This window comes from Pezoporus occidentalis, unplaced genomic scaffold (assembly GCF_034315485.1).
Source record: "Pezoporus occidentalis ecotype Australia unplaced genomic scaffold, CSIRO_AGI_Poc_V1 ctg299, whole genome shotgun sequence".
In the NCBI taxonomy this organism is placed as follows: Eukaryota; Metazoa; Chordata; class Aves; order Psittaciformes; family Psittacidae; genus Pezoporus; species Pezoporus occidentalis.
In genome coordinates, this window is record NW_026914929.1 from 357,125 (window position 1) to 377,944 (window position 20,820).

At 63.7% G+C, this 20,820-nt stretch overlaps 1 protein-coding gene across 2 annotated transcripts; it reads left to right on the forward strand.

The window, feature by feature from the left end:
* The first annotated feature begins 5,237 nt into the window (after window positions 1–5,237).
* Window positions 5,238–19,734, forward strand: NCAN (neurocan). Of its 2 annotated transcripts, XM_062626874.1 has the most exons (15): window positions 5,238–5,463; window positions 10,775–10,854; window positions 11,819–12,220; window positions 13,453–13,627; window positions 13,702–13,829; window positions 14,366–14,659; window positions 14,987–15,811; window positions 15,893–17,014; window positions 17,497–17,613; window positions 17,758–17,871; window positions 18,016–18,174; window positions 18,263–18,345; window positions 18,430–18,574; window positions 19,108–19,290; window positions 19,391–19,734. In XM_062626874.1, the coding sequence occupies exons 2-15, from the start codon at window positions 10,782–10,784 to the stop codon at window positions 19,537–19,539; spliced, it is 3,969 nt and encodes a 1,322-aa protein (XP_062482858.1). In that variant the 5' UTR covers window positions 5,238–5,463; window positions 10,775–10,781; the 3' UTR covers window positions 19,540–19,734. The 2 variants fall into 2 exon arrangements, with proteins under 2 accessions (XP_062482858.1, XP_062482857.1); XM_062626873.1 differs by lacking the exons at window positions 5,238–5,463; window positions 10,775–10,854; window positions 11,819–12,220; window positions 13,453–13,627; window positions 13,702–13,829 and having other exon boundaries at window positions 14,266–14,659; window positions 19,395–19,734.
* Window positions 19,735–20,820: the final 1,086 nt, after the last annotated feature.

The window sequence follows — 20,820 nt, forward strand, 5'->3', positions numbered from 1 at the left end:
CTCCCGCACCCCTTCACACCCCAGCATCTCTGAATGCTCCTACATCCCTGCACACTCAATCCCTACATGTTCCACCATCCTCCTCCATCCAAGTCACAAGCACAAAGCTCCGGGAGCTCCAACCCTCCTGCTTCCCAGCATGGCAGCCTCTCAGCAGGGCCGGCAATCCCACAGGCATCGCAGTGGGAAGCCCGGAGCAGCTGTGCAGGGAGAAATCACCTCCCAGCCACACACAGAACACAGGAGCTGCTTCAATTGATCCTTCACCGGCATCTGGAGCTGCTGTGCTTGCCCGCGCACACGCATGTCAGAAAGCACACACGCATGTGCTCACATGCAGCAGCACACGCGTGATGAGCTCAGTTTTCCTCCTCCTCCCTCCCCATCTCCCCCCGCTGAGTTTTGCCTGAAGAATTGGGTCAAAACCCGCCGGAGCCATGCTTGCCCCTGGGCTAACTGTGTGCTGGGGACACATCTGCCACTTGTGCCACTGCTCCCCACCTCACCCCCTGCCCGCGCCTGCTGTCCCTGTCCCCATCACCCCCGTGACCCTGAGGGGAAAGGGGGCAGCGCTCCGGCCCCGGGGGCGCTTCAGCCTCAGCATCTTCCTCACCCTCTCGCTCTCGAGGAACGAGGCAGGCGCTGACTGCGGCTGTGCCGGCAGCAGCTTGGCGGTGGCGCTGGCTCCCGGCTGCCATCCAGCCCGCCGAGGGGGGCCTTTGCTTTCTATCCAAGAGCTAATGGAAAGGCTGGTGCCAAACCAAGGCTCCGGCACCGATCCAGACCCCCCGCTCCCACCGGGCGTGAGCTCGCAGCCGTGAGCCACCGGGGCGCTGGCCCGGTGCCGGTGCCGGCGGTGCAGGAAGCGAATGCCAGTGCCTTTTGTGTGGCGGGTGCCGGCGTGTGAGCTCCGCGCCATGACCCCGGCCTGGCCCGGCAGCGGCTTCCGAAGCAGCCGCGGGTCTTGTGCCCTTCGCCGTTAATGACTCGCTCGGATTGATTCCCGCTTCCGTGTAAACACGGGGGATTACCGGTGACTGCGGCACGGGCGGCATTCAGCACCGCGGCCCCTCGGCCCGGCACAGCGCCCTGCCTGTTCTCCTCTGCCTCTATTCCCCTCCCTAAGCAGAGGGGGCGCGGGTCCCTGGGGCACCAGGAAGGTCAGGATTTGGCACAGCCGGTAACTGATGCTAAATACCAATGTGGTGGCATCTCCGCGCTGGGAAGGAGCAGTGCCGAGAAGCGACGGGCGCGCCCTCTGGAAGAGGATTGATAAAGGATATAATTATCTTATAATGACCCTGATTTTAAGTCACAAACTGGTGTTTCTCCCGAAGGGGTGAGGACACCGGGCTCATGGTTGTGTTGCTGCGGTGCCAGTGTCCTCCCTGCCGGTGCCATGGCACAAGGGATGCCAGAGACATGGCACGTCAGTGGTGTGGGGTAGGATGTGCCATTAATCAGCTTGGCTCCTCTACTGGGAGATGCTGTAGTCGGCCAAGGGGGCAATTACTGCCCTGGATTAAATGAACCAGCACCGTGTCCCATGTCTGCTCCCAGTCCCTGCTGGCTGCTCCCCCAGATCGCCCCCTGCACTGTGGAGTGGGTGCTGGTGGGGTGGGTGCTGCAGGAGGGCGAAGGAGCGGGTCTGGCTGCCAGAAGGGGGAAGGGAAGGAGGCAGTTGCTATGGAAACAGAAAATAAAATCAATGCATCCTGCTGTTGGGCTGGGAGGGAAGTTGGGCCTGGCCAGGGCAGGGTCTCTGTGTCCCCAGGGGGGTGCTGCACCCCCAGACCCTTCCATGCCCTCACTGCCATGCCCAGGTCATGCTGTGGGGCAGGTTTGGCACCAGCCAAAAGCAGAAACCAGCCACAGTGGGCGAATGGCTGAGGGGAGGATGTAAGAGTGTCCGTGGTGTCCATGGTGCTGGGTCTCAGCCCATCCCCTCCAGAGCAGACCTCGGATCGGGGCAACCTGCCCTGCTTCAGCCCCGGCTTTGGCCAAGGCACGAGATGCCAGTTTGCCCTGTCATGGAGGCGTTCATCCGTCCATCCATGCATGCATCCATGCATCCATCCATGCACCCGCCTGCTGCCTGTCCCCGTGGCAGTGCCCCGAGTGCTGGCCCCAGCTGCAGTGGCAGAGGCCTCATTAATAAGCCTCTCTCCCGATGAATGTGGCAGCTCTCCTGGAACCGGCTCCATCAGCCGCCCGCGGACCTGAGCGGAATAACAAGCGGCTCCGTGGGGCGCGGGACGGGGTCCCCCCGGCAGTGCGGGGACTGGGGCTGCACACGGAGGGTCCCTGGCACCCCAGTCCCTCGGTGCTCAGCACCCGCAGGATGGCAGCGGCGATGCTGCTCAGCACCCTGGTCACAGTGCTGCTGTCCTGGATGCCAAACTGGGCAGTGCTGGAGCTGGGGAGGGTCCAAGCCCCACCGCCCCCCCCAAACTGGCTCTGTCATTGGGGTGACAAGGGGTGCTTTGTGACATGCTCACAGAGGGCCAACCTCTCCATCCCCTGCAGTGCTCCCACGCTTGTCCCTGCACTGTGGGTTGGCCACATCACCTCTCTTTTGTTGCTCTTGATAGGAGCGAGACCTGGCTGAGACCTCAGATCATGTGGCTCCTGGCCCCTCTGCTGTCCCCTGCATGTCTGGGGCCAAGTCAGAGCTGTGCTGGACCCATGGGGCCCCCCAGCCCCACATTGGAGCTGGAGCCCCACCAGGTCTCTGCACCTCACAGTTGGACCCCCCCACCATTGCCACCACACACCCCAATCGCCCCATGGCCACCTCCCTGCATCCCTGTCACAACAAAGGAAAACATCTCTGGATGGAAACTGCAGGAGGGTCGTCACGGCAACACTGCTGCAGGATTTCACCAGAAACCCAGCGTTCCGGCTCAAAAGGATGCTCAGGGCCCTGCTCACCCTGGCACAACCGGTGCCAAACCTGCCAGGGCTGGGACCAAGGGAGCAGGACCGAGGGATGGAGTCACCCCATCCACTGCTGCCTGGGGCCATGCGGCCTGTCTCCGGTGAGGCTGGGAACATGGGGTGCAGCGGGGACCTGGTGAGAGTGGGTGCTGCTTTGTTGGAGAAGCTCTGGGCAGAGCCATTGGTGCTCCTGGGGCAATGCCCCAAGGATGGACTGGATGTGGTGCTGGGGTGTGGAAGGCACCCTGAGCAGGGCAAGGATGAGGACATGGGGACATCCCCCTGTGCCAGGCGGAGCTGGCTCTCCCACCTGGACGAAGGGATGGCCATGGTGGGATGTTGGGGCTCCAGGTTGCTCCCAGAGGGAAGAGGGACCCCATGAAGTCACCTCCCAGCTGGGGGGACCAGCAAGGGGGACACTGGGGCTCCAGACTGGTGCCAGTGGAAGATCTGGTCCCACCACCAGCACCAAGGGCTGCAGTCCTCAGGCATGGAGCTGCTGGCACAGGGGAGAGGTGGTGTTAAATCCCCATCCATAAGCTGCACTGGCTGGCGGCTGTTACGACATTTATCTGCACTCAAGAGGAGAGCTCCCATATCTCACTGCCAGCACCTTCCTCAGCAAGACAAACAGCAGAGCAGCCACCCTGGTCCTGCCGGGGCCCTGTGTCCCACCAGAGGTGGATGCTTGGGTGCCCAGGGTCCCTCTACTCCCCCCTTGTTGCTCTGAGCCCATGGAGAGGTTTGAGTTTGGCTCTGCTCTCCCCATGGCCCCTTCACTCCATGGACCCACTGTGCGTCAGGGTCAAGGCTGGGTGCAGTTTTGTCGCCACATCCAGTTCTAGTTGGTGAAGGGTGACCCATGGGTGCTGGGGGAGCCAAGCTCATGGGTGACCCCATCTAATCCCCAGTGTGGGATTGTGCGGGTCACACGCTGCCCGTGCCACCTGGATGAAGCTTGGGAAAGGAAGATGAAGAGGTGGAGGCAGCATTTGGGAGAGGCAGCAGAGAGGCAGCAGGAGGGTGGGATGCGGGTTTTGCTGTGGGTGCAGGACCTGGCTGTGGTGGGGGGCAATGGGAGCATCTTCACCCCAAAGGGTGCCAAAATCCTTGCATGAACAGGGTGAGCATTTCAGAGCCAGCACATGGGCAGTGGTCCTGCTTCCACCACAAACCAGCTCATCCATGCTGGACCCTCCTCTCAGCACCCATCAGACAGTGTAACAAACCCCAACCAGCACCCATGGGTGCCCTTTCCAAAGCAGGATAGATCTGTAGAGTGGCAGCACCAGCCACCTGGATCCGCTCAGAGCAGGGAGTAGCCAGAACATCACAAATCCCATGGGATCCTCTTCCCAATCCTGGCAAACACCATGGGGGTATTAACCCCTGTGGCTGTCCCCCACGCTCGGGCACCTATGTGGGGATGGGGGACGCCAGCTGCAGGCACATAAAGAAGGGGAACAGAAGAGCTCTGTGCAGGGTTGTGCTGGGGAGGGGGGGGCTCACAAAAGGCAGGAAACGCCGCAAAAACTCTGGCACAATGGAGTCGGAAATGAGAACTTTGCTCTCGGGTTTCCGTGGATCCTATGGGCAAAATGCGGGGGGAGAGGGGGGGGAAATACTCTTTCACTGCTTGTTGCCAAGTTGTGGGAGACAGGGTGGCATTCTCCATTCACCATCAGGAAGGTGACACCCCCTCCCCACAGCACGGGGCCACATGGGGGTGCAAAGGGGATGGGAGATGCTGCTGGTTGTACCCTCTATGGCTTGGGAGGGGGTTTAGGATGCAGAGAGGCTGGAAGATGCTTCCCTGTTTGGAAACCCCCTAAAATCCCACTGCATCCCAGGGCAGGGATAGTGTGGGGTGAAATGTCTGGGACAGGAAGGACCCCTCAGTGGCTTTTTGGGGGAAGGGGGGGTGCAGAAAGGCTGGAAGGGCTGTAAAGTTACCCCTCCCTTTTTTTGGAGACCCCCTAGAATCCCACTTGGACGCAGCCGGCTCCCCGTGCAGGGACAGGAGGGGATGTTGAATGCAGAGGGGGCCCCCAGCCTACCTGGGGGGGCTGCGGAGGGGTTGGAAAGGACACATCACCCCCCTTTAGAGCCCCCCCCATCGTTACAGGGACCCCTCCAAGCTCCGGCGATGTGATCGATGGGGAGGGGGCGGCTCCGGGTTTGGGGGGGGGGGGGTGGCCCCGGTTTGGGGGGGGGGCAGCGCATGCGCGGCCGCCCCTCGCCCTGCGCCGGGCAGCGCGGCGGGGCGCGGAGCGGGCGCGGGTTCTCCGCCGCTGCGGGCAGGTGCGGGCGGGCGGCACCGGCGGCACCGGCGGGGGGGCCGCGCCTGCCGCCAGCCGCGATTGGCCCGGCCCGGCCCGGCTCGGCCCCCTCCGGGGGGGGTCCCGGCCCGCTGCCCCCCCCCCCCCCTCCTTCCTCCGCGACCCCGCTTTTAAGCCTCCGGTACCGGCGGGGTGCTCGGCTCCACCGGCGGGGATGAACCTCCGCGCGCCGTGAGCACGGCCCCAGGTACGTGCGGCACCGGCACCGTCCCCGCTGCGGTGCCCGGGGGCCGGCGGCACCGCGACGGCAGAAGCGGGACGGACCCGGGCTGGGGAACGTGGTGGGGACAAGGGAGCTGCGGGGGACACAGACTGGGGTGGGGACGCTGTGGGTACCGGGGCGGGCAGGGATGGGGGATGCTGGCCTTGGGGTTGGAGGGGTTGCTTTGACAGGGTTGGGGACACTGTGGGGACTGGGGCTGTCAGGGCTGGGGATGCTGGGGACTGTGGGGCTGGAGGGGATGCTGCGGTAGGGGCTGCGGGGAGATCAGGAGTGGGGTTGGGGGCACCGGGGCAGGTGGACAATGGGGCTGGGGCCACTGGGGTTGTAGGGATGCCAGGACAAGGGGACAATGGGGACACCAGAACAGGGCGACAGTGGAGGGACCAGGGCTGCGGACACAGGGACTGGAGCTGAGAGGTGCTGGGGGACTCCAGCACAGGGAGAGGCTTGGGGACACCGGCACTGGGGGACACTGGCACTGGGTCTGAAGGTGCACCTCGTCCCGGTTCCCCACTGGCGCTGCCGGTGATTCCCTGATGGGGAAGGAGCTGGGAAGTTTCACATCCCTGGGGTACCCCTGGCTGCCGGGGAGGTGACAAGGCTGGCAGCGCAGTGAGGGCTCAGCACCACCACGGGCAGAATGAGTCCCATCCTGCATGCCCTGGCATGGGGACACCGTGAGGCAGGCTGGAGGGCTCCGGGATGGCTGGCTGTGGGTGCTGGTGAGGCGTTTGTGGCTCCTTGATCCCGCACACCGATGTGGGGGCTCAGTAAACCCGGTGAGGCGCCGGTGAGGAGGCCGGTGCTGGAGGCCCATCTCTCTCTGTGCCAGGCCCACCAGCCCCGGTGCTCTCCTCCCCGCTGTTGGTGCCAGGCGCAGGCAAACCCTTTCAGGGCCGCGGGGCTGGGCCTGGGGGCTTGCCACGCTGCTGCTCCGGCGCTTGGGCTCCCGCCGTGCTTTTGGCTTCTCGGGAGGAGATAGAAAGGCGGGGCGGGGGGGGGGGGATAAGAAGAGCAAATTCTAACCTGAAGGCTGCAGACTGTCTGCCTAATAAAAATCGCACCCAGCGCAGGGCCCATATTGGCCGGGATCACAGTTTTCCGAGGTGCTAATTTATTCTCGCAGGCTGGGGGGAGCGGGAAGCATCACGTTGCCTGTGAGATGTGACGGCAGCGAGGTTTGCAGAATTCCTTTGTTGTGGGCAGAGAGGAGGGGACGCGGAGCCGGCCCCGCTGCCGGGCTCCTGCCAGGGCCACGCAGCCCCCGGGGGGGCCCTTGGCGGCGGACACCCCGTCCCCACTGGGGTGGTGGAGGCACCGTGGCGCTGGGAGGGAGGTGGGTGCTGCGGGGGGGCTGCTGGGGCCGCTGGGGTTGGGTGTGGGGTGGTGCGGTGCTGGATCAGCCCCGTGGGGTGCCCATGGTGAGGGGGGACGTGCTAGGGGGGTGGGCACGGGAATGCTGTGTGTGAGTGACCCGTGGGGACAGCAGAGGTCACTGGGTCGGTGTCCTGAATGGGGGGCCCCTATAGTGCCAGAGTATCCCCAGGGTGGGGGGACACCCGTGTCCTGCTGCATCCAGGTTGCCTTGGCGGATGAGCAGTGCCCTCCCACCCCCTTCCACCCATCCCAACCCCTTGTCCCCCTGCAGTATCCCAAATGTCTCCTCTGCTCCATGGGGACACTGGGGGCTGCAGCCTCACCCATCCCAGCCCATGGCTTGGGGCAGGTGAGGGTGAGAGGAGACCCCCAGACCGGCCGGGTGGTCCCGGCGCCCGATGGCCTGAGAGGAATTAAGCCGGGTTTCAGCTGAAGCTGATCGCCAGCCCCGGCTTTGCATATTCATGAGGCAGATGAATTATTCATGAGGTGACAGCTAGTGACAGATGTGAAAATGCTCGCCCGGGTTGATGGGGGGCGGCTTTGCACCGCCGTTATTTTAGCTTTCTCTCGTCTGCCATTCCCTGGCTGGGGCAGGGACAGGGATGGGGACAGAGACCTGCACCGTGTCCCCAAAGGGTTCCAGCCACGTGGCACCAGGGACATGGCTCTGAGCCCATGGCATTGCCCTGGCTGCAGGGAGAGGCCCTGTGCGCGCAGTTCAGCCCCTTGGGTTCATGGTGGCATGGCCAATGCTGGCTCCTTGTGCCCCCCTTTCTGCCCTGCTGTCACCGCTGGGGACGGCGCGGTGATGCCTGGCATGGCTGAGCCGATGGTCCCTTCCATGGGGATCCTGGGATGGATCCTGTCCCACAGGGATCCGGCTGATGCTGCCCCCACATTGGCACGTCCAGGATGCTGGTGGTGCTGAGCCACGCTGGCGGTGGCATTCTCTGCCTGCGGTGGGGAGCTGGGATCTGACCAGGACTCATCCTGTTGGTTCCATGGGACTGGGACTTGGCTGTGCCAGCCCCGGGCTGCCTCATGGGCGCTGCTGGAGGTGGTTTGTGGGTTACTGGGTCCAGAGGAGGTGGGAAGGAGATGGTCTCAATAAAGCAGGAGGTGCTGAGGCTGGGAGGATGCTGCCTGCATCAGCCTCTGCCATGGCATGGGGGTCCTCGCACGGGGGACATCGTGTGTGCTGGCTCCGGCTGCGGCTCCAGCAGGGATGCAGGATGCTCACCCTGACCTTGGGATAAAGTTTTTGCTGGCTCAGCACAGGGCTGGGCTTGGCAGAGGCAGCAGCCAGAGGTCCAGTGAGGGGCTGGGGGGAGCAGAGCGTGGCAGGGCAGGGACCTTCTTGGTCTCCTTGGCTTGGAACAGAGCCATGGTCCATAAGGAACGTGGTCCTTGTGTGCTCTGAGGTGCCAGCTGGCTGGTGCAGTGTGTCCTGGGGTGGGGGGAGCCCGGGACCCCGCCGAGGGCACCCCAAGGAGGCAGCGGGAGCTGCTGGTGAGGGTCTTCTCACCGTGGCACCTTCCTGCTGCGAAAGCAGAACGTGAGGAAGTGCTGATGTCAGGGAAGGGGCAGCCAGAGCCACGCAGCCACCCGCTCCCTGGGTGCTGCCGGCCCCGGGGTGCCTCAGCGGGGTCACGGTCCCTCCATCCATCCCTGCATCCCTCCATGCCTGGCCCAGTGTGTGCCCGGCCCTGCAGCTGCCCCGGCAGTGGCTGCAAATCCAAAGAGCAACTTTCCTGTTTAACATTTAAATAAAGCCCGGGCTGTTTACCCAGCGCCGCTGCCGGCATTTGCTCAGCTCCAGAGCAGCGGCGCTGGGTAAACAGCCCGCAGCTTCCAGGAGTATTTATACACTGGCACCTTAACGTGGCTCTTTGAGGTCTTCCAGGTCCTCCCCTGGCCCACGACCCTCTCCATCATGGTGCTGGGCCCCTGCGGTTGTGGTGGGGATGGAGCTCTGCTGGGAGCTGGGGTGGCCACAGGCGGGCGAGGAGGAGGATGGAGAAGGGGAAGGTCTCAGGGATGCTGAGGAGAGGTGCTCAAGAGCAAGACCCGGCCGTTGTTCCACGTGGGAAATTCTCTCAGTCACCTGGAAGCTGCAGGGGGGGAGAGCTGGGGGATGCAAAAGAGGAAATGGGTGAAAAGGGCAGAATGGGAGGGTGGGTGGTTCAGAGGCCCGGGATGTCCCATCCCGCACCCGCCGCCGCCCCCTCACCCAGCAGGTCCCGGGGTGGTGGTTTGATGAAGGACATGGGCCGGGGGCTGCCCCATTGCAGACCCCAGCGCTGGGACAGCTCCTGACAGCCCAGAAAGTCAAACTGAGCCTGGCAGCGGGAGGAGCTGGAACCTCCCCGTGGTACCGAGCGATTTGTGCTCCCCCTCTCAGGGGAAAGACAGAAAAAGTTTGGTGCTGGGGGATTTCTTCCCGGAGCATCCCTGAGCGAGGAAGGAGCTGTGGGGGCTGTAGAGCAGCCCTGGGGTCGTTTGGCTCCCAGGGGATGTGGCTGGGCAAAGGTGCAGTGACCCACAGCCTGTGCTCTGCTCCACACCCCAGGAATCAACCCCCATGGCTGGAGCCGGGGTCAGGTCACCTCCTCAGCTTCTATCAGCAGCAGGGTTTGGAGGCAGAAAGCCCCACAGAGCTGCTGCGGGAGGGAAGGGGCTGCAAATGCTTTCTTCTTTAGAAAAGATAAAACCCACTTCTGCATCCCCCCAAAGTCCCTTTTCCAGTGCTGAACACTGGGGGTGGGGTAAGGAGGGGGCTCTTTTTTCTTGCCATTTGGCTCTTTCTATCTATTTTTGTCCCATGAAAGCAGAAGGGACAGAATGAGACATCAAGGGCTGGAAAATGGAGCATCAGGGATGGGGGGAACTTGTGGGCTGAGCTGAAGCCTCGGCTCTGGGCAGCTGGAAGAGGGATGAGGGGCTCCTGGTGTGCCCCCCAAAAGCCAAGTGCTCCCCAGCTCCCTGCCCTGGCCAGGGGACAGGGAACTGATGTTAGATCGGGGGGACCCAGATGCTGGAGTGGGGACCAGCATACCCCATGGTGGATCTGCCAGTGCATAGGGGACACTGGCCCTGGTTCAAGTTCATGGCCATGTGGATCTGAGCTCCAGCATGGCCCCAGTTGGGGTTTTGGGGTGCTGGGTACATCCCTGCTTGGCTGGTTTGGCAGCATGGAGTGACGGAGCCTGGTTTAAATCCCAGACAAAGCCCGAGGTGGGTGGTGGATGCGGTGGGAGCCGGTGGTGGATGCGGTGGGAGCCGGGCGGTGGTTGTGTCCATGCCACCTCCATGACCAGGCTGGGGATGTGTCTGAGCCCCCTGTGAGCCCGAAGATTGGATGATTTTGGAACACGGATCGTTGCTGCAGTCAATGGGTGGGAGACGTTCAGCAAGTGCTGGTGCCGGCTTTGTGCTCCCCGCTCTGCAAGCCAGCTCCAGCAGCCGGAGCCATCCGCTGCATGTTAATGCTGGGGGCAGAGCAAGAGCCAGCTCCAGTGCTGCTGGGGGGGTGCGGACCCCCCCCCCACTTGCCCGCTGCCCCCACCATGGGGTACGTGTCCCATCTCCAGCAGTGCACTGGGGGGATGTCACCATGGGTGGCACCGGTGGCAGGGAACACAGGGACAGCCCGGCAGCGCAGTTGGAGTCTCGGCGGTTGGTGGTGGCACCCATCCTCCATCCCGACCCCACAGGGAAATCAAACTCTCTCTGGGCTAATGGCATCTTGTGAAGTGGGGCTAATCCTGCTCCCCACCCCGTGGCTCCTGGAGGCTGGTGTCAGCCTGGCCCTGCAGTGATTTATGGCCCCATGGCATCACCGAACAGGCAGGGAGCAGGTGAGCGGTGGCCTCCCAGCCCTCTGCTCTTGTTGCAGGTCAAGGATGGTCCATGTGATGGGGGATGCTGGCTGCTGGCTCCTGCTCGGGCTCTCCCTCCTCGCCATCATCGTCCTGGGTAAGTGCCACCAGGGCTCATGAGCCACTATGGGAAACTGCAGCAAGTAATGCACTATCAGCCACAATAAAGAGCAAGGGTGAATGACAACCAAGGAGGGCTCAGCCTGTGCCCCCCCCACCTCCCTACCCTGGACTGAAGGCGATTAGGTAGGGAGAAGCTCCCCCCCTGCCAGCGACCATGGACCCCCCATGCTGGGATCCTGGCACGTGAGACCTTAAATCCTTAATCCTGCTGCTGGCATCCAGCTGTGGAGCTGAGACCCCCAGGGATTTGCCATCTCCATGAGCCCACATCCCCCCATCCTGCTGCACTGGGGGCTTTGGGATCCCCCCACCCTGGCACCCTCCCTTTGCAATGGCAAAGGGGGAGCAAGGGAGGAAGGTGTCAGGCAGGGATTAGTGGCAGGCCCTGGTCCCCCCACCCCGGGGTGGGCAGGGAGAGCTGGGCCATGGGGATTTCCATGTGCTGGGATTTGTGATGATGGAGCTGGGAGCCTGCACAGGCTGGAGCAGGATTAGTGCGGGAGGAGGAGGAGAATGTGGCGCTGCCACATCTTATCCCAGCATGGGACTGGCTTTGCCGCCGGGGCCACAGGGCTTGAATGGTGCTGAGTTGTTGGTGAGGGGTTCACCTCTGCGGGCAGGGATGGGGAGTGCTGGTATCCCTATGGGAGCAGCATGGGACCCATGGGTGCAGAGCAGCGGCTACAGCCTGACAGCATCCGGGTTGGGGTGTGAGGGACTGAGCTCAGTTATGGGTTCAGCCCCAGAGGGGCAGATTTAAAGGACAAAGTCGGTCTGTGGGCACTCAACATGGGGGTGCACATTGTCCTGCTTCCTGCTCTTCCCTGGGGACCTCAGAAGTGCCCAGAACAGAGCCCCCAGCACCCTGCGGTGCCCCCAGTTCTCCGAACACGAACCCGCCGCCCATCCCCGTGGTACCTGGGCACCTCTCCCCGCAGGCTCGCAGGACGATGGGAAGGTGATCCACATCAACAGGGTGCAGCATGAGGCTGTGCGCGTGGGGCTGGGGGAGCCCGTGGCCCTGCCCTGCCTCTTCTTGCTCCATCCCTCGGCCTCGCTGGGCCCCAACGAGCCCCCCGACCCTCCCCGTGTCAAATGGAGCAAGGTGCGCTCGGCCACCGGGCAGAGGGAGGACGTCCCCATCCTGGTGGCCAAGGACAACGCGGTGAAGGTGGTGAAAGCCTACGAGGGCCGCGTGTCCCTGCCCGGCTACCCCCGGGACCGCCACAACGCCACCCTGGTGCTGCGCGCCGCCCGCGCCAGCGACGCCGGGCTCTACCGCTGCGAGGTGGTGGCCGGCATCGAGGACGAGCAGGACCTGCTGCCCCTGGAGGTGACGGGTGAGCTGGGCAGCGGGGCTGCAGGGGCACTGCGAGCACCATGGGGGCCGGTGTGGGTGCTGCACCCTGCGCAGCATTTATAAGCTGTGCGAGATGGGCAAGCCATGCGTCATGCAGACCTTGTGCACCCTGCAAAAGCCATGACCCCATGCAAGCTCTGCACCCCATGCAAGCTCTGCACCCCATGCAAGCTCTGCACCTCATGCAAGCTCTGCAACCCATACAAGCTCTGCATCCCATGCAAGCTCTGCACCCCATACAAGCTCTGCATCCCATACAAGCTCTACATCCCATGCAAGCTCTGCACCCCATACAAGCTGTGCACCCCATACAAGCTCTGCACCCCATACAAGCTCTACACCTCAAACAAGCTCTGCACCCCATACAAGCTCAGCATCCCATGAAAGCTCTACACCCCATACAAGCTCTGCACCTCGTACAAGCTCTGCATCCCACACAAGCTCTGCACCCAATACAAGCTCTGCATCCCATGCAAGCTCTGCATCCCATGCAAGCTCTGCATCCCATACAAGCTCTGCACCCCATGCAAGCTCTGCACCTCATGCAAGCTCTGCAACCCATGCAAGCTCTACATCCCATGCAAGCTCTGCACCTCATACAAGCTCTGCATCCCATACAAGCTCTGCACCTCATGCAAGCTCTGCAACACATACAAGCTCTGCATCCCATGCAAGCTCTGCACCCCATACAAGCTCTGCATCCCATACAAGCTCTACATCCCATGCAAGCTCTGCACCTCATACAAGCTAAGCTCTGCACCTCATACAAGCTCCACACCCCATACAAGCTCTGCATCCCATGAAAGCTCTACACCCCGTACAAGCTCTACACCTCGTACAAGCTCTGCATCCCACACAAGCTCTGCATCCCATACAAGCTCTGCATCCCATTCAAGCTCTACATCTCATTCAAGCTCTGCATCCCATGCAAGCTCTGCACCCCATACAAGCTCTGCACCTCATACAAGCTCTGCATCCCACACAAGCTCTGCACCCCATACAAGCTCTGCATCCCATGCAAGCTCTGCACCCCATAGAAGCTCTGCACCCCATAGAAGCTCTCCACCTCATACAATGCAAGCCATGCACCCCATGCACCCTTTGCAAGCCGTGTGAGCCATGCCCCCCATACATGCTCTCCCCCCCCTGCACCCCCTACAAGCGCGTGGTCCAAGCACCCTGTGCTGGCTCTACCATGAGCTGCCCTTCCAGGCGTTGTCTTCCACTACCGCCCCGCGGGTGACCGCTACGCCCTGACCTTCCCCGCTGCCCGCCGCGCCTGCCTGGACAACTCCGCCGTCATCGCCTCGCCACAGCACCTCCAGGCCGCCTTCGAGGACGGCTACGACAACTGCGACGCGGGCTGGCTCTCTGACCAGAGCGTGCGGTAGGTGTGGGCACGGGCTGCGGGCTGGGACCCTCGCCGTGGGGCTGAGCACCCACCGTGCCCCTCTCTGGCAGGTATCCCATCACGCTGTCCCGGCCCGGCTGCTACGGGGACCGCAACAGCCTCCCTGGTGTCCGCAGCTACGGCCACAGGGAGCCCGGTGAAGAGTACGATGTGTACTGCTACGCACAGGAGCTGCGAGGCAAGCGGTGGCTGGGTGCGCGCTGGGGATGTCTCGGGGCATCCCTCTGGGGTGATGCAGGGGAGGCAGGAGAGGGGCTCTTCATCAGGGGCTGTAGAGACAGGACAAGGGGTGATGGGTTCAGACTGAAACAGGGGAAGTTCAGGTTGGCGGTAAGGCAGAAGCTCTTCCCTGTGAGGGTGCTGAGGCGCTGGCACAGGGTGCCCAGAGAAGCTGTGGCTGCCCCATCCCTGGCAGTGTTCAAGGCCAGGTTGGACACAGGGGCTTGGAGCAAGCTGCTCTGGTGTTGGAACAAGATGGTTTTAAGGTCCTTTCCAACTCAAACCATTCTATGATGCTATGCATCTCTGTGCATGTCTCATCTGCAGTTCGGCTGTGAGGATGGGTGCCAGTGCTGCACCACCCGCGGTGCTGGTGCCGACTGGCCAAGCATGGCCATAGCGCCCGAGTCATGGAGACCTCCAAACTCCCCTGCGCACTCAGGCCCGTCACAGCTTCCTGTTGCCGTGTCCCCAACGGGCTCTGCTCTCTTGCAGGGACCGTGTTCTACGCCACGGCACCGGGGCGCTTCACCTGGCAGGGGGCCCGGCGGCACTGCCAGAGCCGGGGCGCTTCGCTGGCCACCACCGGGCAGCTCTACGTGGCGTGGCGGGAGGGCCTGGACCAGTGTGACCCGGGCTGGCTGGCGGACGGCAGCGTGCGCTACCCCATCCGGCTCCCGCGCAGGAAGTGTGGCGGCGATGCCTCCGGTGTCAGGACCCTCTACCAGTTCCCCAACCGCACTGGCTTCCCCCCCGCCACCTCCAGATTTGATGCCTACTGCTATAAAGGTAAGGGGGAGCCAGCTGGAATGCCAGCACCATGTTCCTTCCGTAGGCTCCTCACCAGCCCCGGCCCTTCTTCCCTTGGGAATCGGTGGGCATGGCCAGGAAAATTGCTGTGAATGAATATTTAATTGGGGAATTAATGAGATAAATGAGGAGAGCTGCCCTGGGAGGGAGCCCAGCTCCATGCATCACCCTGGCGCGGCACAAGGGATGCGGTGCCTGGTGCCAAGACCCAGAGGGGGGGATGTGGGTCCCCAGTTGTGCCCTGGATGCCTGTCCTGCTCCTCGGTCACACCACCGGCACAGCTGATGGCCGCGGCTTCACCACAGCACACGCAGCCGAGGGACAGAAGGAGCAGGAGGAGCTGGTGCTGCCCGCGCCTGACCCACTGAGCAGTGACAACGTGTTGGTGGAGCACGGCGAGGACGTTGGCACATCGGGAGACATCCGGGACAGCCCACACAACCGCTACAGCCTCCTGCCACAGCCAGGGCCCGCGGGGCTGGGCGAGGATGAGGATGAGCAGTTGCAGCCGGCGAGCAGCAGCCCAGTGGCACAGCGCGGTGACCTCCCTGCTGCTGCACCGACGCAGGCACCAGCGGCTCGCGGGCTGGGTGATGGCACGTCCCTGCCTCCCACCACAGCCTCCTCACCAGCGTGGCCCCATGAGGATGAAGCTCTCAACGTGGTGGACCAGGCACCAGTGAGCTCCCAGCAGGAGCCGGCCAGCACCAGCCCAGCACTGCCGGTGCACGAAGACCCTGAGGAGTCCCCGGCCACAGTCCTGCCACAGTCCCAAAGCCCAGCCCAGGAGCACGTCACCGGCTCACAGCTGGCACCGCAAGGGATGGGGACAGAACCTGGTGTGGCAGCAGAGACCCCCAGCACCCCACCGGCCAGCTCCCATGCCCCACGGCAGAGCAGCTACCCTGGGCTCAATGGGCGTTACTTCCAGCTGCAGCAGCAGAGCCGGGACCCCACAGTGGCTGGGGACCAGATGAGGACGGTCACTGAGGCCCCTATCCTGGCCCTGGAGGTGAAGGAGGCTGCAGCCAACGCAGTGGAGATGTGGAGCATCCCCCATGCCAGCACTGAGAGCAGCCGGTGGGAAGGCACCTACTCACCTTCCAACGCGGTGGAGGAGATCGGCCCTAGTAAGTGATGCCCAAAAAGCAGCTGGGAGAGTCCCAGGGCTGCACCAGTGTGGGGACCCCATGGCTGTGCCTCTCTTGCAGAGCTCATGGCACCGGCTGCAGCCCCGGTGTCGCCCTCGCCGCAGGCACCTGCCCGCAGGGAGTCACCGTGGTGGAGCCCCCACGCCCCCGGGGGACCCGCACGGACGCTCCCTCCGCCGGCCCTGTCCTCTGCAGCTCCCCACGGTGCCCCCGGTCACCAGGACGTCACCGCCACCGGGGCTCAGCCCCGTGTCCCCAGCGCCCGCGGGGACTCCCCCCGGCCCCCCGCCGATGCCACTGAGGACTTCTCTGGTGATGCCGTGTCCCAGGACGACGGTGGCCCCGTCCCACCACGGCCCCCACTGCCCCCGGCCCCGCTGGTGGCAGAGAGCCCTGAGGTGGTCCTTTGGCCCCGCGGTGCCGGCAGTAACGGCAGCGGGGCCCCGGGTGACAGCTCGCTGGAGAGGCAGAAGAAAGCAGTGACCTTCCTGCACCCAGGTGGCCCCTCCATAGGGGACCCCACCACCCCTGGCCCCACCGAGGTGGCTGCTCCCCAGCCCCAGAGTGGGCTGAGTCCCACAGCTCCCTACGGGCTGCCCGAGCTGCCGGCCCAGTACCAGGATGCTGGGAAGGGCTCAGTCATGTCCAGCAGTGGAGCAGCCGTGTCCCTCCCGGTGCGGGATGTCCCCAGTGAGGTGACCCCATGGGCTCACACTGAGTGGCCGGTGCTGGAGCCGGCAGCTGAGGAAGGATCCACAGGCTTTGCCCCTGGTCCCACCAGCCGCGCTGCACCAGGGTTGGGGGGAGCAGAGCATCTCCTCCTGTCCCCCCCCGGCCCACGGCAGCGCCCCACCAGCCCTGGCCCCCCAGGTGTCCCCAGCCATGAAGACGCAGCCACAGCCCCTGTCGAGGAGGATGCCTCTGGAGAGGTGAAGAGGGAAGAGTCTCCCGTGCCCCTGGGCTCCACCACCGGCAGCCCCTGGCCATCACCCACTGCCCCCCACCCATGGGAGCCGGAGGCACCGGAGTCCCCAGGTGCGGGGCCGCTCTTTGAACCCTCCATGGCAGCAGAGCTGGAGGGAGCCCCGCTCCTGGACGCTGACAGCGGGAGCGGTGAGGAGCCAGCACCGGAGGAGCGGGAGCTGCTGGCCTGGGCAGGCACCGGCAACGCCAGCCAGCACGGTGAGCGCAGCGCTGATGGGCACAGGGCCAGGTGGCAGGAGAACCTCAGGGTCGTTTCCCCTCCCAGTGTGGTGCCAGCCCACGGGGTTGACTCTGAAGTGGAGGTTTGGGAGCGTTTCTCCATTGACCCAAACCAATTCACTGGCTGGGGAGCTTCCAGCAGCAGTGATGGGCCAGGAGTGGGTCCTGGGCTCCTCAGCTGGAGCTGAGCTGTGAGCATGAGGGGGAAGCATCCTCTCTACATAGTTAATATTTGCAGTTGCTAACAATAGCAACGCCAGCGGAGAGGCAGCTGCTGGTGGGACACAAACAGGCAACACACACACATCTGAAGCGTAGAGCCTTTGAGCAGGCAGAACCGGCACCGCATGTGGCAGGCGGCGGTGCCGGGGCAGGCCCCGGCGCTGGTTTCCCATGGCGTGGGTGCTGCGGTGTCCCCCCACCCCTCACCCTGGCTCAGGGCACCCGCTCCCACCCCGCAGCTCCGTCAGACCCGTGCCAGAACAACCCGTGCCTGCACGGGGGGACCTGCCGCGCCAACGGCACCGTCTGCGGCTGCAGCTGCGCCCCCGGCTTCACCGGGGAGAACTGCGAGATCGGTGCGTGGCGACTGCGGGCCTCGAACCCGCGGCCTTGCGGGCGGGGAGCCCCCGTCCTCGGTCACCGCTGGCAGCGGTGCTGGAGGGGACGGTGGGTTCGGGGGTCTGAGGGGGTCTAAGCCGCACCCCCCGTTGTCCCCGCAGACATCGACGACTGCTTGTCCAGCCCCTGCCAGAACGGGGGCACCTGCATCGATGAGGTCAACTCCTTCGTCTGCCTCTGCCTGCCCAGCTACGGCGGCAGCCGCTGCGAGAAAGGTGGGGAGCGCAGCCCCCGTGTCCCCACGGGGCGTGTGGCCATGGGACACTGCTCAGTGCCTGTGCCTTTGGGGATGAGTGAAGGGAGCTGCTGCCTGCCTCGCCCTGGCAGTGGCCGCCTTCACCATCCCCTTGTCCCTGCAGACACGGAGGGCTGTGACCACAACTGGCACAAGTTCCAGGGTCACTGCTACCGGTACTTCGCACGCCGGCGTTCCTGGGAGGATGCGGAGCGGGATTGCCGCCGCCGCGCCGGCCACCTCACCAGCATCCACTCGCGGGAGGAGCACAGCTTCATCAACGGTACCCCCCACCCACAGCTCTGCGAGCGTCAGCACCCCTGCGTGCTCTTCGCTTTCACTGTGCAAGCCACGGGTCCTTCTCTCCACAGGCTTTGGGCACGAGAACACCTGGATTGGGCTCAATGACAGGATCGTGGAGCAGGATTTCCAGTGGACCGACAACACCGGCTTGGTGAGCCCCTCGGAGGTGCATGGTGGGGCTCAGGGTGCGGGGAGGGGGGGACAGGGGTTCTTACCCTCTCTCATGTCCCACCAGCAATACGAGAACTGGCGGGAGAACCAACCCGACAACTTCTTTGCGGGCGGTGAGGACTGCGTGGTGCTGGTGTCCCATGAGATTGGCAAGTGGAACGATGTGCCCTGCAACTACAACCTGCCCTACATCTGCAAGAAGGGCACAGGTACCCCTGCCCCGGTGTCCCCATCCCGAGCCCAGGTTGGATGGGGCAACCTGCTCTAGTGGAAGGTGTCCAGGGGTTGGAGCTGGAGGAGCTCTAAGTTGCCTCCCAACCCAAACCATCCCATGACTCTATGATCCCAGGCACATCCTTCTCCTCAGGGAAACCTCTCCCAGCCCTTAGCCCAGAAAACCTCGAGCAGTTCCCCTTAATCTCCACTTTTTCTCCCCACAGTCAATTCCTTCCTCTCCACTTCAGTTTGTTTCATTTCCCACCATTAAAACTATTGAGCCTCATCCCTTATCTTGGAAGTTCTATTAACCTCCAGCTGCTCGCTGGGATTCCGCAGGCCACAGTTTAATGATGCTCTTGCCCCAGTAAGGCCATTAATTAATGAAGTAAATCCTGGGGAACATCTTGCTGCCAACCTGATACCGACTCCTAAAGCATCCACCACGCTCCGGCTTGCAGAGAGGGGCATTGGGTGTCCCTTTGTCTGGTGATAGGGGGGTGATGTGGGTCTGTGTCCCCCCCAGTGCTGTGCGGCCCCCCGCCGGAGGTGGCAAATGCCTTCACTGTGGGGAAGAAGAAGGAGAAGTACAGCATCCACTCCAGCGTGCGCTACCAGTGCGAGGAGGGCTTCACCCAGCGCCACGTGCCCACCATCAAGTGCCACAGCACCGGCAAGTGGGACCGGCCCAAACTCCTCTGCACAAAACGTTAGTGGGGACTCAGGGGGGTCCAGGGAGGGTCAAGGCAGTGGGTCCCTGCCAGGGCCGCGGTTCCTGACCCTGCCATGTCCCATCTTGCCCCTGTTAGCCAGGCGGTCGCACCGAGCGCGGCGGCACCACCACCACCGGCACAGCCACCAGCACCACCAGCACCACCACCACAAACCCCGCAAGGAGCGGCGAAAACACCGCAAGCACCTCCGGCTGGACTGGATGGAGGAGGGCCACTACTTCTAGAGCCGCGGGACAATGAAGCACAAGGGTCCCCGATGGGACGTGGTGACATTTCCCAACCCCTTCCCACCCCTTCTCTTTTATAACCCCCTTGGCTTTAGCTCCTAGGATGCCCGGCCCCATAGGGAATAGGATCCAGAGGGGGCGGCTGCGTGTGCGTCCCCATCCCTCCCTGCATGCCCCACCCCCCCCCCCCCCCCCCCCCCCGCCCCCCGGCCTGGGGTCGAGCCCCCAGCCCCGCTTAGGGACCCCCCATCCATCCCTGGGGGCTATTCCCTGGCTGGGCTCTGGTCCCCTCCCCAAAGGGGGGTTAATTTACCCCCCCCATCTCCCACCTTGGCCACGTGTCTCGCTGGCCCAGGGTGGCTCTGGTTTTTTAGCAGCCCCCCATTTTCCCACCCCAGCCCTGCCCATGGGGGACCCTGCCCGGCACTGATGATGCCACCGGGGCCATGTCCTGCTCTGCCGCCCAGGCCGGGCTTGGTTTGGTTTTCCCCCTCCCCGTCCACCGTCGGGTCCCCGTTGGAGTTGGTGTGTGTGTGCGTGTGTGTGCGTGCGTACGGCGCTTTCTGATCTCTGCTGTTTGCGACGGGCATTGTCCCAGCCCCCCCCCCCCCCCATTTCTGACTCTGCCTTTCTGTACTGCTGGACATTTTAATAAAGTTTTTTAACAGTTGAGCAGCCCCATCCCTGGCAGTGTTCGAGGCCAGGCTGGGCACAGGGGCTTGGAGCAAGCTGCTCCAATGGAAGGGGTCCCTGCCCGGGGCAGGGGTTGGAGCTGGAGGAGCTTTAATGTCCCTTGCAACCCAAACCATTCCATGACTGTCCCAGGGCTCGTTTTCCAGCCCCACCGCTGCCTCACAGAGACGGTGATGGATGTTTCAGGGCGCTGAATGCTGCCTGCATTAACCGCAGGTGCTGCCCCCACCCTGGCTGCCATCCGTCAGTGTGTGATGACCACTGCCCCTGCTTCCCATTGTCCTCTCCCAGGGATCGTGGTGGCTGGGGGGGGCACATCCCCGTGGCTATGTATTCTATCAGCGCTGGCAGTCAGTAACGGTGATGAATGGGCTGTGCTCAGCGGGGCCGGGCATGGGGGAAGCTCCCAGCCCCCTCTGACATGGAGGACCTTGGGGTCCCTACCCATGCTCTGCCATCCCCAGGGTGGCTCCTGGTTGCTGCCAGCACCGGGATGCTCCAGGGTAGCTCTGCTGATCCCTTGGATCCAGTCCCGATAAAAGACAAGGGATGCTGTTGGGATGCTCCAGCTGGGATGCTCCAAAC